The sequence below is a fragment of the Lutra lutra genome, chromosome 8 (genome assembly GCF_902655055.1).
Source record: "Lutra lutra chromosome 8, mLutLut1.2, whole genome shotgun sequence".
In the NCBI taxonomy this organism is placed as follows: Eukaryota; Metazoa; Chordata; class Mammalia; order Carnivora; family Mustelidae; genus Lutra; species Lutra lutra.
Genome location: NC_062285.1, coordinates 37061286 through 37073862, shown reverse-complemented (window position 1 = coordinate 37073862; position 12577 = coordinate 37061286). Strand labels below are relative to the sequence as shown.

The 12577-nt window shown below is 51.9% G+C and overlaps 1 protein-coding gene across 5 annotated transcripts in view; it reads left to right on the top strand.

Moving 5' to 3' along the window:
- WNT5B (Wnt family member 5B) overlaps positions 1 to 12577 on the top strand; it is a 107930-nt gene that overhangs the window by 89463 nt on the left and 5890 nt on the right. For 2 of the 5 annotated variants that reach the window (XM_047741944.1, XM_047741943.1), the window contains exons 2-4: positions 5921 to 6072; positions 7293 to 7540; positions 12166 to 12458. In XM_047741944.1, coding sequence (XP_047597900.1) covers positions 5921 to 6072; positions 7293 to 7540; positions 12166 to 12458 — 693 coding nt within the window. Of the gene's footprint in view, positions 1 to 3886; positions 3973 to 4596; positions 4784 to 5920; positions 6120 to 7292; positions 7541 to 12165; positions 12459 to 12577 lie in introns of those variants that run through there. The other 3 variants (XM_047741946.1, XM_047741942.1, XM_047741945.1) reach the window with 3 other exon arrangements.

The following is a 12577-nucleotide window of genomic DNA, read 5'->3' as shown; positions in this document are numbered from 1 at the left end:
CTCAAAGCTATTGTTCTATTTCAATTTCCCCAGCATTAAGCAGCCAGACCTATTCCTTTTTTTTTTTTAAATATTTTATTTATTTATTTGACAGAGAGAGAGAGCAAGAGAGGGAACACAAAAAGCAGGGGAAGTGGGAGAGGGAGAAGCAGGCCTCCACTGAGCAGGGAGCCAGATGCGGGGCTCGATCCCAGAACCCTGGGATCATGACCCAATCTGAAGGCAGACACTTAATGACTGGGCCACCCAGGCGCCCTGCCGCAAGACCTATTCTCAATCCAGATATCATTTGGTTGGAGAAAAGTCTGGCTTTTTCCGTCCAACCCTGGGTGTGTGTGTGTGTGTGTGTGTGTGTGTGTGTGTGTGTTTATACTAGCAACTTTGCAATCAGCCTTTTTTTTTGTGGAGGGGGATAAATATTGCTTTTTGTGCTACTTCCTATAAATCAGGGTGTTATTATCTGACAGTCTTACTAGTCACGGCCTTAGTAATGGGGCAATGGAGAAAAGAAGAGAAACAGAGTGGAGAAGGTGTTATGTTCCAGGGACAGGGGAACTACCAACAGGGGAGGAGCAGAAAGATCTGGATTCCAAGCTGGGGTCGACCCTTCCATTGCTGTATGAGCAAGTGTCTTAACCTCTTTATGCTTTAGTTTCCCTATATTCAGAGGAGGGATAATAATGGCATAGACCACACAGAATTTTAATGAAGATTAAATGAAAAAATCGGCTGGAAGATATTTGGCTTAGTACGTGTAGGAAGTGCTCAGTAAGTTGCCTTTAATATGAAGTACTGTCACCACTTATCCACCAAGAACAATTTCTTATTGCCTAGTATACTGGACACAATGGCGCATACAGAGGAAGTAGGGGAGGTAGGTTTGTACATTCAGAAAATGTTGCATCTACTGGAAGAAACGTGCACAGTTCCGAGGCAGCCTGTGTGGGATGGGGTCCTCACAAGGGCCCAGGAAATCCCAAGTCAATGGAAGGATTTTCATGGTGTGGGATTAATCAAAGACAGTTGTAGGAGGAGGTGAATCTTGAGCACGGACTTTAAGTATCGTTGGAGACTAGAAAGCATTGCTGGGAAGAGGAACAGAATGAGGAATTGGGGGGAAAGCAGAGCTTGTTCTAGGAGCAGGGGGAGGTTGGAGAAGAGACCCCATAGTGGGAATTTCAGGAGAAGAATAAGATGTAAAGTGATGCCAGGCTGGGAAGTTTAGGACAATTGAAGAGCTGGGAACCACTGTAAGTCTTCAGATGGGAATATGATGCGAGATCAGTGTTTCAGGAAAACTGGTGTGGAACCATTGGGTTAGACCACAGAGGACTGCTCTGGTGTTCAGGTATAATAAGGGTGGACACTTATCTGAAAACGGGGAAGGCCATTAGTGAACTTGGGTGCATTGTAGGAGGTGTTTGCCAAGTGTTTTTAGATCCATACAGAATCTTTCTTGGGGCACCTGGGTGGTTCAGTCAGTTAAGTGTCTGACTCTTAATCTCAGGGCCATGAGTTCAAGCCCGGTGTTGGACTATATGCTGGGTGTGGAGCCTACTTAAAAAAAAATAAAAATAAAAGAATCTTTCCCTACAGTGGCGGAAATGAAGTGGCAGAGGGAAGAGAAGGCTCTGTCACTCCTTCCCCTCCTCCACCTGCCCCCACAGAAATAATCGAATCACTGGCAGGCACTGGGGCATCAGTGTAGCCAGAAGGTCACAAAGGGAGCCACTCCCTTCCCCAAGATTGCTAAGAGTGTCTATCTGATTATGTCAGGAATGTTAACAAAATCGCAAAGGTGCTGTTGGGTTTTTTTGTTGTTGTTTTTTTTTGTTTTTGTTTTTGTTTTTTTAGGCAGACAGATCATAAGTAGGCAGAGAGAGAGAGGAGGAGGAGGCAGGCTCCCTGCTGAGCAGAGAGCCTGATGTGAGGCTCCATCCCAGGACCCTAGGATCATGACCTGAGCCGAAGGCAGAGGCTTTAACCACTGAGCCACCCAGGCGCCCCAAGGTGCTGTTTTTTAAGGAGATTCCACACCCCAGCTTGAACTCACAACCCTAAGATCAGAGTCATGTGCTTTACCACTGAGCCAGCCGGGCGCCCTGCAAATTTTTTTTTTTTAATATTTTATTTATTTGTCAGAGAGAAAGAGAAAGAGAGCACAAGCAGGGGGAGCAGCAGGCAGAGGGAGAGGGAGAAGCAGGCTCCCCACTGAGCAAGGAGCCCAGTGCGGGACTCCATCCCAGGACTCTGAGATCATGACCTGAGCCTAAGGCAGCCGCTTAACAACTGAGCCACCCAGGTGTCCCTGCAAAATGCATTTTTTTAATCAAACGTTCCATAGCTCCTCCTTGAGTCACACAGAATGAACTGACCAGTGGTAACCAGGAAAAGGCTCCCATGGAGGCCGCTGGTTATTTCTGGGTAGGTTTCCAGGTGTGGGGATGCCTCTTTGGGGCAACAGGACAGGTGTGGGATGTGGCACCATTTCATGTGCGACTCATACCTTGCTTGAGTTCTCAGGCTCTGGGGGAGGTCCGTCCTGAACCCCCAGAGGTGACTTTTGTGAACAGCTAATGACCTTGTCAAAGCCCTTGCCGCGTGTGCTGGGCACTCCTTTGGTTGTGGAGGTAAAGCCGGGCCTCTCGGTCTCAGTAAAGGACATGGCATGGTATGGTCCAGGATGTGGGGTCACAGCCGCCCTGTCACCTCCCTGTCACCACAGCAGTTTGAGGAGAGGTGGGCTGGGTAGATAGTTCAGAGTCTGGCTTTCCCTACAGGACCCTGAAGAATGTAAGCTCTCACCCTTTACCATTCTTGGTTCTTGTCCCGGCTTTCCTTCTCTTTACAGTGTTCACTGGACCTGACACATGAGGCATTGACTTGCTCCCGTTGACTGCCATAACTCCGGCCCTCAGAGCAGTCACTGGGGGGCCCCCAGTGCACATCTGATGAACGGCTTTAATGAATAAACAAATAACGGACTGAAGAAGTAGGGCAGAGCTGATGTCTACCCAGCTCCTCCTGGGCCTCTGCAGGTCTCTTCCCCTCCCCTGACCCTCTACCTCTAAAGGACAGAGACCTTGGAGTTCCCCACGCTTCACTGTGTTTGCCGAATTTGATATGGGATTCACCCCCCCCCCAACCCTTCTCTGAGGAAATCTGTAGTCAGGACAAAAGGCAGCACAAAGATTTCTCTCTCCCTGTCTTTTCTGTATTTATTAGATCTTTCTTCCTACGTGAAGAAAGATCACATAGTCCTGGTTGAGTGGTTGAGTCTTGCTGTAAAACTCACCTGTGACCCGCAGTCAGGGCTTTCCACGTGTCCTATCCATCCCCACCCAGCTTCCCTCTACCCTGGCTGGACAGAGGCCAGAAGTATCCACGCTGCCCTTGCCGATGAAACCAATCGCCAGTCTTGGCTTTTCTCCTCCCAGCTCCACACAAGGGAAGCCAAGAATGTCAGCCAGGGCAGAGAGCTGGCCCACTGGGCTCTGTGACAGGCCCAGGGTGGCTCACATCTGCCTGTATCCAGACAGAGAGCATCCTGAGGGATTGTCCTGGGGAGGAGGAGGGAATGCATACAATTCCAGGTGCCGCATTGTGGAAGGCAGAGAAAGAAGTCACCACACGGGTGGCAGTCTTTTTTCTTTCCTTTTCTTTTATTTTTGAAGTTTTTAAAATTTTTTTTTTAATGAGCTGAAAGTTTGATGGAAAGCACAACGTGGTGGGAACAGCTGAGCAGTGAGCCCTGATCTGTTTAGGTTTGCCAGGCACTGAGGGGCGGGATTAGCGGCTCTTGGGAAGTTTGGCCCTAGCTGGCCTGTCACTGGGGAGTCAAAGCCACAGTGACCGTTAGCAGGCACGGAGTCCTGTCCTTGGCTCAGAAACGCCTCCCACCACCACCATGTGGCCTCGGTTGAACCCAGGAGCCGCAGAACCAGAAAAGTTTCACAGGAGCTTGACGAAAAGGTGTGGCAGAAGTGAGAGACGCTGATGTGAGGGGGGCATCCCCTGGGATAAGAAGTGTCATCCGTTGGGAGACAGAACTCTGCTCGCTGGCTGTGGCAATGTGTGAGGCTGTATGTGGGGGCAGGCCGGAGGCATGGTGGTGGGAGGGCAGGTGTGGGGGAGGGAGGAGGACCACAGGGAATAGGGGCAGCTCTGACTCCTCAGTCCCCAAGAAGGACTGGTAGGTGGAGTTGAGGATGTTTGCACAAGCAAACCCTTTGAAGCTCTTCTCTCGTCCTCCCCACCCTGGACCTGGTTCCCTCCCCTCCATAAAGCCATTAGCTTCTGGTGCCAGCCCTATCTCTGCTCCATCTCTCTTGGTTCCAGTCGGTGCATTCACAGACCTCCTGCCCTGAGGGACGGGGAGGATTTATGGGGGGGAGAGGGTTGAGGGGGAGGGGGCATCCTTTAGAGGAGGAGAGGTCTGTTAGGAAAGCAGGGTGTGGGGAGCTGTTAGTCGGCCGCGCCAGAGGCCGGATCATTTCCGAGCTGGCTCTGCATGACAAAGGGGAAGGAGCAAGTTTCTTCTTTGATCTGCCCCCTGCCGGCCCCGCACACCTGCCTGTTGGTGCTCTCGCCCCAGCTGAGACCTCAAGAAGAAAAACCAAAAGGGGGTGGGAACCAGGCTGTGGCCCAGCTTTCCTGGATCCTGTTCAGGTCACCTTCCTCTCTTGGTTGCCCCAGGACAAAAATATCTCCCAGGCTGATGACCCGAAGCACCTGCCGCCCCCTCCCGGAGAGCCTGGAGTCCCAGGGCCGGGGGAGCCGCGCGGTGAGACGGGGCGGGAGCGGCTGGGAGCGCGTGCCAGTGTGTGTGTGTGCGCGCGCGCGCATGTGTGAAGTTGGAGGTGTTAAGGGGTATGGGAAGAAGACTCATTGGAGATGTGGGGTCACGCCCTGGATGGAAGCTAAAGGGGAAACGAGGTGGGGGTGAGAGGGAGGGGGCGTGTTTTTATAGACTTGCTCTAGGATCCAGAAGCAAGGATTTTCCGCCTGTTTCCAAGGGCTGGAGAAAAGGTGCTCTTTCGGGGGATACAGACACGGGCGCGAGTTACAAACAGCATAGGCAAAGACGTGGGAAGCTCTTGAGCTACAAGGGAAGGGGTCGTTGCTTCTGGAAGATGGGTCCTGGGCACAGACCATTGAGGCCGGGGTTGCAGACCAAGAGCTCACTGTTGCAGTCAGCGCTCCTGGCCGCCCCTAGAGGGCCATAGCGCAGAGGAGGGCAAGGAGGCCACCTAGGAAGAGACCACCTCACCCGAGGGAGCTTTGGGGACACATGGCATTTCTCAGACAAGTTGCCCTGAGGAAGTGCAGAGTCCTCACTCTCCTGTCTGCTCTGTTCCTGGTAAACAAGGGCTGGGATGTGGAAGCTTCCTTGGAGTGGGAAGGGTACAGTTGGGGAGGGAAGACTCCTATTGGGCTGTTGGCAAATCCAACTCCTCAGCTGTTCTTAGTGCCTGGAGGAGAGTTCGGGCTGGAGTGAGATGCACAGGGAGGAGCGGATGGTGCGGTGGTTTCTTTGGATGTTCTGGAAGAAGGGCAGGTGTGCACTACAGCGACCAAAGCATCTTCCTTAAAGCTACCTTGAGCACACTCTGTTCTGGAAATGACTTGTTTTCCTTTCTCTTTTCTCCTTTCTCAGCTCATTGTTCCCTTTGGAATTAGGTCCTGGGTAGGGTTTCCACAGTTTGGGGTAAGAGACACAAAGGCGGTCCCCTGGTGAGAAGAGTAGCAGTAGGAGATGGAGGATGGGAAGGGGCTGAATCTCTTTGTTGGGGGAACAGAACTTGATGTTGGACACCACCCCCCCCAGCTCATTTTCAGTGCTTTCCCCGATCCTCTCCGCAGGTCCTGCCTCATTGGCTACATCTCCACATTGATTCTCCCTCCATTCTCTCTTCTCCAGGGAGCCCCATTTCAGAAGCCAACCGCCCCCGGGGTCTTCCCAGGGCACTGGGGAGGGCCGAGGCCCAGGCCCACCATGCCCAGCCTGTTGCTGCTCGCCGCTGCTCTGCTGTCCAGCTGGGCCCAGCTTCCGGCTGAAGCCAGCTCCTGGTGGTGAGTGAGAGGGGCTGAGGCCCTTCTCTACAACCTACGCCTCTTTGGTAATTAAATGTGGAGAAGGGTCACCGTGGGTTGTGATGGTTCCTTTATTCGTAGGAATCCTAAGGACCGCTTTTATCCCAGGAAAACTAGGACAGCCTTTTCTCTCACAAACCCCCAGAGCTAAAGGTTCAGCAAGGATAAAGGATTAGTGCATTTGGTTTTTTCCTCTGATCCTGTCCACTTTCCCCTTTTTTGGGACCTTCCTCTGTCCCCATGGATTGTTAGAAATAGCTCTCGCTTTGCTATTGGATCAGTAAGAACATGGATTTCTTTTTTTTCCCGCGGTGGGTACAGGGAGAGTAGAATTCCTATTTGGTAAGTCTGATGATCGGATGAGAGATTTGCAGGACCATTGTGCGTGGCCTTCTTTTGTGTTTTTGACTATTGTCATGGCCAAGTCAACCTGCAAATGGACAGCCCTCCCCATCTATCTTGCCGTATCTGGGCCCCCTTACATTGGTCTCAGAGGTACCTCTACCGTCTTCTCCTCTAACTGACCACTTTTCTGTTTCTGGGAGAAGATGAGCCAAAGCGAGAGCCCCTGAACGGATAGAGTGGGTTAGGGGATTTCTGGGTGGGATATGGAAGCGAAAACATTTAGGCTAGGTTGTGATGTATGTAGATTGGCTTCTGTTTGCCAGGCGTAAGGGCAGTGTTACTTGACGGAATTTACTGCTTTCCATCACACCCTGCACTTGGGTTAGAGTGAGTGCGTCACCCGCACTCCCCGAATAAGTCATGTGCTCTCCTGTGGAGGTTTGGCTGTTTCTGTCCTCTGCCTGGAATGAATGTCCTCTGCCCGCTCTATCACCCTTCTCTGCCTGTCCCCCATCCTTTAAGACCCCCTTTGCACTCTGGCCATTGCCTTATAAAAATCTTTTCTCCGGCTGGAAGAGCTCTTTCTCTGTCTGATCACCATGGAGCCAGAAGCTCAAGTCTAGCTTTGGCCCTTGACCTCTCCCGTATCATCCGCATTTGTGCCTCAGTTTCTTACAGTGCCCTGTGAAGGCAGGGCCTCTGTTTTAGCAGATTTCTTTTCCAAACCCTTAGTACAGGGCCTTGCACACAGAAGGAAAGCCCTTGCTAAATGTGTCGAGTGAATGATTTCAGGCTGCACGCAAGCCTAGGCTCACCCCTGGGCCTTCCGTCCCCTTTCTGGATCTCCGCTGTAGGTCATTAGCTATGAACCCGGTGCAGAGACCTGAGATGTTTATCATCGGTGCCCAGCCCGTGTGCAGCCAGCTTCCTGGGCTCTCCCCTGGCCAGAGGAAGCTGTGCCAACTGTACCAGGAGCACATGGCCTACATCGGGGAGGGAGCCAAGACGGGCATCAAGGAGTGCCAGTACCAATTTCGCCAGCGGCGGTGGAACTGTAGCACAGTGGACAACGCGTCCGTCTTTGGGAAAGTCATGCAGATAGGTAAGAGCCCACCACCGACACGTGGCTGGCTACAGGAGCCGGGCTCACCTCCCTGGCCTGGCAAGAGAGCCCCCACAAGTGTCTAGGTGAGTTCTCCGAGGCTTGGAAGTGGTGTGCAAGGGGAGTGGGAGATGCACACTGGAAGCAGAGTCTCAGATGGGATGTCGGTCCCCACCCTTGCTAGCACTCTTCGAGCCCTCTGCTCCTGCTTCACCCTGTCTGGGGCAGTCCGCCGGCGACTCACTCCAGTAAGGTAGCAGAAACAGCAGAGTTGAGTCAGAGTGGATTAGTAGACGTGCCCACCACCACTGACCTTTGTCTCAGCACAGGTGGGCAGGGGTCAGACAGGGGAAGGGCTTTGACAGCATTGGGTAGAGAACCGAAAATCGCAGCTCTGAAAGTTGAGATGAATTTTGCCTCTGCCACTTGGACCCTGAGAGAGAGATAGAAACTTTGGGCCAAATTGGTGATAGCTGTCATTAACCTGACCCAGATCCAGCCCTGACTTTTTCATTCCAAAGGGATGTGTGTGAATGTGGGGGAAGGGGACACATCCAGAAGAAAGATGAGAGGCCACCTCTTCCTGGATTCCTGTCCCTTCCCCTCTCCCCCACTCTCGGACTCTCTGGCTGCCCTATTGCTTAGATGGAGGTGTGATTTGGGGTCTAATTGTTTTAGGTCCTTTTGAAATGCAATCCTCCCCTCCCTGGCAAGAAATTGAGAAATCCGGCCCTATTCTATTGGGTCAGATCCCCAGGGCCATAGAAAGAAGGTGTTAGGGCACTGTATTCTCCTGTCTCCTGTTCTCCAAAAGAATTTCCCTTCCAAGGAAGGAGGACATTTGGGACTTACCTGGGGCTGGGTTTTTCCCCTCAAAGAAGAATGATTTTAGCAGCAAGCAGGGTTTGAGGAAGGCTCCTCCCTCCTGACCTCTTTCCCCTACCCATATTGGCGAGCGAGGACGGGGCGGGGGGGGGGGGGGGGGAGTATTCTTTGAACCTTGCTGCCCTCGTCCTTCCTCTAGTATCGACTCAAGGTCTAGACAAGAGGGCTCACGTGTTCCTGCCACAGTCTTACTCGGCAGCTTTCCTAAAGGAATGGACTTGGGGTTGAGTGGGAACTCTTTATGATTTATTGATTCTTTTCAAATACACTTAGTATCCAGTAAAGTCTTAGCCGCACTCCCGGCACTGGGTTCTGGGTGTGGACAGCAGGAGGACCTCAGGTTTAGAGAGAGGCATCCACAAATCACTTTCAGGGACCTAATGTGTGCCTGACATCAGCTAGATCCTTTTTTTTTTTTTAATATTTTATTTACTTATTTGAGAGGCAGAGAGAGACAATGAAAGAAAGACAGCATGAGAGAAGAGAAGTCAGCGGGAGAAGCAGACTTCCTGCTGAGCAGGGAGCCGGATGTGGGACTCAATCCCTGGACTCCAGGATCATGACCCGAGCCGAAGGCAGTCGCTTAACCAACTGAGCCACCAAGGCGCCCCAGCTAGATCCTTTTTGTGTGTAATTTTATTTGAGTGAGGGCCAAAAAGTGAGCTTCACTTGAGTAAAGGAAGGAGTTAGCAGGAATGGAAGTGCCACTGGGTGCGGACTGGCCTGGGGGAATGACTTGTGCAAGCCTACCCTCCCATTCTCCATTCTCCCTGGACCCTATTCTGTTACAAAAGGAACTGCCTGCTTGCCTTATTCTCACAGTTTCTCTTTGTAGCTTCCCTGCAGACTTATGCTACCTGGAAGCTATCCTCCATTTATACCCTTGGGCCCAGGGTGCCCCTTGGGGAATCAATCCTCTCTCAGGGCTCTCTTATAGGACTTCCAAGAAAGTCCTCCCTTCTTTGAAGCTGCTGCAAGGGTCCACCACCAGAGGGCAGCAGAGCAGCTTGGAGGGAGCCAGTGGAACGACGCTCAGCCTTGGTGGGGGCACATGGCGGCACCTTCCTGGCAGCTGGGTTGAACTACTGAGGAACAGAGAGAAGGTGTGCTCGTGTCCTGCTGCCTCCTGGTAGGGGAACGATGCCAGGTCTCTAGCAGCAACATGGTTGCAGGTTAATTAGCCTTTATCCTTGAGGTGGTTCGGGTTTCCATTCTGAGTTGTTTCTCCTACAGAGAAGCCCCCCACCTTGCTGCCCATTCCGAAGCCCTGCTGGCTGAGAGTAGCACTACTAGTCTGTACTTCCCAAAGGACCCAGTTGCTCCCCAGGAATGCAGAGCTGCCCACCCTCGGTGCCCCAACCAAAAGAGGCAGAGAGCCCTTGCCAGGAGCCTAATCCACCTGAGGACAGAGTGGGATCTGAACCCATCATGATAGGGCAGGACGGTCAGAGCCCATGGTATCTGCACTATTTTGCTCGGATGCAGGCATATTATTTTGAAAGGCAGTTCTGAGAGGCATGATTCAGCTTGGAAAAGCGTGTTTGCTAGAGCACTGAGGAAGAAATCAGACATATGTAGCCTGGAAAAGACAACACATAAAAGGCCTATCAGTTGTTTTCAAATGCTGAAAGGCTGTCAAATGGGAAGGGATTAGACAGCAGAGCTCCAGCGGGTGGAAGTTACAGGGAGGCGTTTTCCAAATGACTATAAGAAAGAACGTTCTGGTGATTAAAGTCATTAAAAAGATGATGGGCTGGGTTGCCTTGAAAACCCAGCCGACTTCCCTGAGGAACGCTGTGAAAAGGAAGAATCCCCGTGGGAGGGATGTAGGCAGATCCAGGCTCCTCCCTGTCCCAGGATGCCCAGTCAGGGGGTTGAGACTCCATCTTAGGAAGATTTTTCAGGCATGGCTCCCTCACAGAGGGGAATAGGCCCTCCTCCCTTCAAGCCCGTCGGTCACCCTAGCATCCTGGTTGCTCATTCTCCTAGTCTAACTACCCTAGATTAGATAGAGCGCTGGTCTCTAGCCACGGATCAGCCCTGACTCAGATGTGGGTCCTGATGGCTGAATCATGAGTGTGACTTCCTGCCTCATCTGGGTTTTTCTTGTCCTGCTCCTAGTCCACATCTGACCAGAAGCTGGCCCCTGGTTCCCCAAGAAAAACTGACCTGCCCAGTCTGGTCTGGTGGCAAGCTTGACTGTGTTCCGCCTAGATGATCAAGAAGGAGGGCAAAGTGAGAGATCCTTCTAGACCAATTGAGGATTGTAGACTGCTTCCGTCTTCACCAAGACAGGATTATGGGATGTCTACTTCTTTTATTTTTTTTTTAAGATTTTATTTATTTATTTGAAAGAGAGAGAGAGAGAGAGAGTGTGTGTGTGTGTGTGTGTGTGTGTGTATAAGAGAGAGCACAACAGAAAGAGAGAGAATACAGCAGGGGGAAGGTGTAGAGGGAGAAACAGACTCCCTGCTGAGCGGGGAGCCAGATATGGGACTTGATCCCAGGACCCTGAGAGATCATGACCCAAGCCAAAGGCAGACCCTTAACTGACTGAGACCCACCCAGGCGCCCCTATTTTATTTTATTTTTTAAGATTTTGTTTTTTTAAGTAATCTCTATACCTGTCGTGGGACTTGAGTTTACAGCCCCAAGATTAGGAGTCACACACTACCGACTGAGCCAGCCAAGCACCCTTTTTGATTCTAGCCATCCTCGTGCGTGTATAGTGGTTTCGCCAGGTGATTTTTTTTTTTTAAGATTTTATTTATTTATTTGTTAGAGAGAGTACAAGCAGGGGGAGCAGCAGGCAGAGGAAGAAACAGGCTCCCCGCTGAGCCAGGAGCCCAGTGTGGGACTCGATCCCAGGACCCTGGGATCATGACCTGAGCCGAAGGCAGACACTCAACTGACTGAGGCCCCCAGGCATCCTTTCATGGTGATTTTTATTTGCATTTCCCTGGAGGCTGAATATTATTTTTTATAAACGTTTTTATTAAAGTGGAACATGTATCCTAGGAGTTTTAAGTGGTTCACTAGAGCAATAGAGAGGAACACAGTTCAGAGTTTCTCCTGGAACTGATCTGGACATTTAGTGGGATCGTGCCCAGTATCCTGTACCTGTGGTTTCCCAGTGCTCTTGAGTCAGGAGGCAGCGTGGATCACACGGAAGGTAGAGTAAAACCGTGTGGATGATTCTGGACATTGTAATTCCGGCTTACTTCTCCTCCTTGTCTCTGCCACTGTCTAGCTAGATAATGGCAACAATGAAGAAGACAGATATGTGGCCCATTAAGTGGTGAGAAATGGTGACCTGCGTTTTTGCTAGGATACAGACTCCTGCTATTGGTCCCATGATTTCTACTCTGGCTCATTCTGTTCGTCCCACATGTCCCATAAACTCCTTAATGCCCACTCTCCCCTCCATTTAGGTCTGCCTCCTCGGAATCTACTGGCCACGTAAACTTCCCTGGAATGGATGTTAGTGTGGGCCGGGGCTGGAGGGATTCATTCTAGTGTGTGAGCTCACAGGGTAGAGGAGACAAATTTCTGCTCATTATCAAGAGGAGTTCCTAACCATTAGAGCCATGGGACGTGAAAGATGCTTCTCCTGACATTGTTTCCCTTCTGGGAGTGTTAGAGGCTGGGCGATGGTGCTGGGGCCGGGAAAGGTGGAAGGAAGGAAAGGGCCTACCTAGGGAGCTGGCATCCCTCACCCCCTCTCCCTCCTTCTCTTGCAGGGAGCCGGGAGACCGCCTTCACCTACGCAGTGAGTGCCGCGGGGGTGGTGAACGCCATCAGCAGGGCTTGCAGGGAGGGCGAGCTCTCCACATGCGGCTGCAGCCGGACAGCGAGGCCCAAGGACCTTCCCCGGGACTGGCTCTGGGGCGGCTGTGGGGACAATGTGGAGTACGGCTACCGCTTTGCCAAGGAGTTTGTGGATGCCCGCGAGCGGGAGAAGAACTTCGCCAAGGGGTCGGAGGAGCAGGGCCGGGTGCTCATGAACCTGCAGAACAACGAGGCGGGGCGGAGGGTAAGCAGAGCTCCCCCACCTCCACACGCACACGCGTGCACACTCACACACATGCATACACACACACACACACACACACACACACACACACACACGCTCGCCCTGGGCTAACCCGTTGC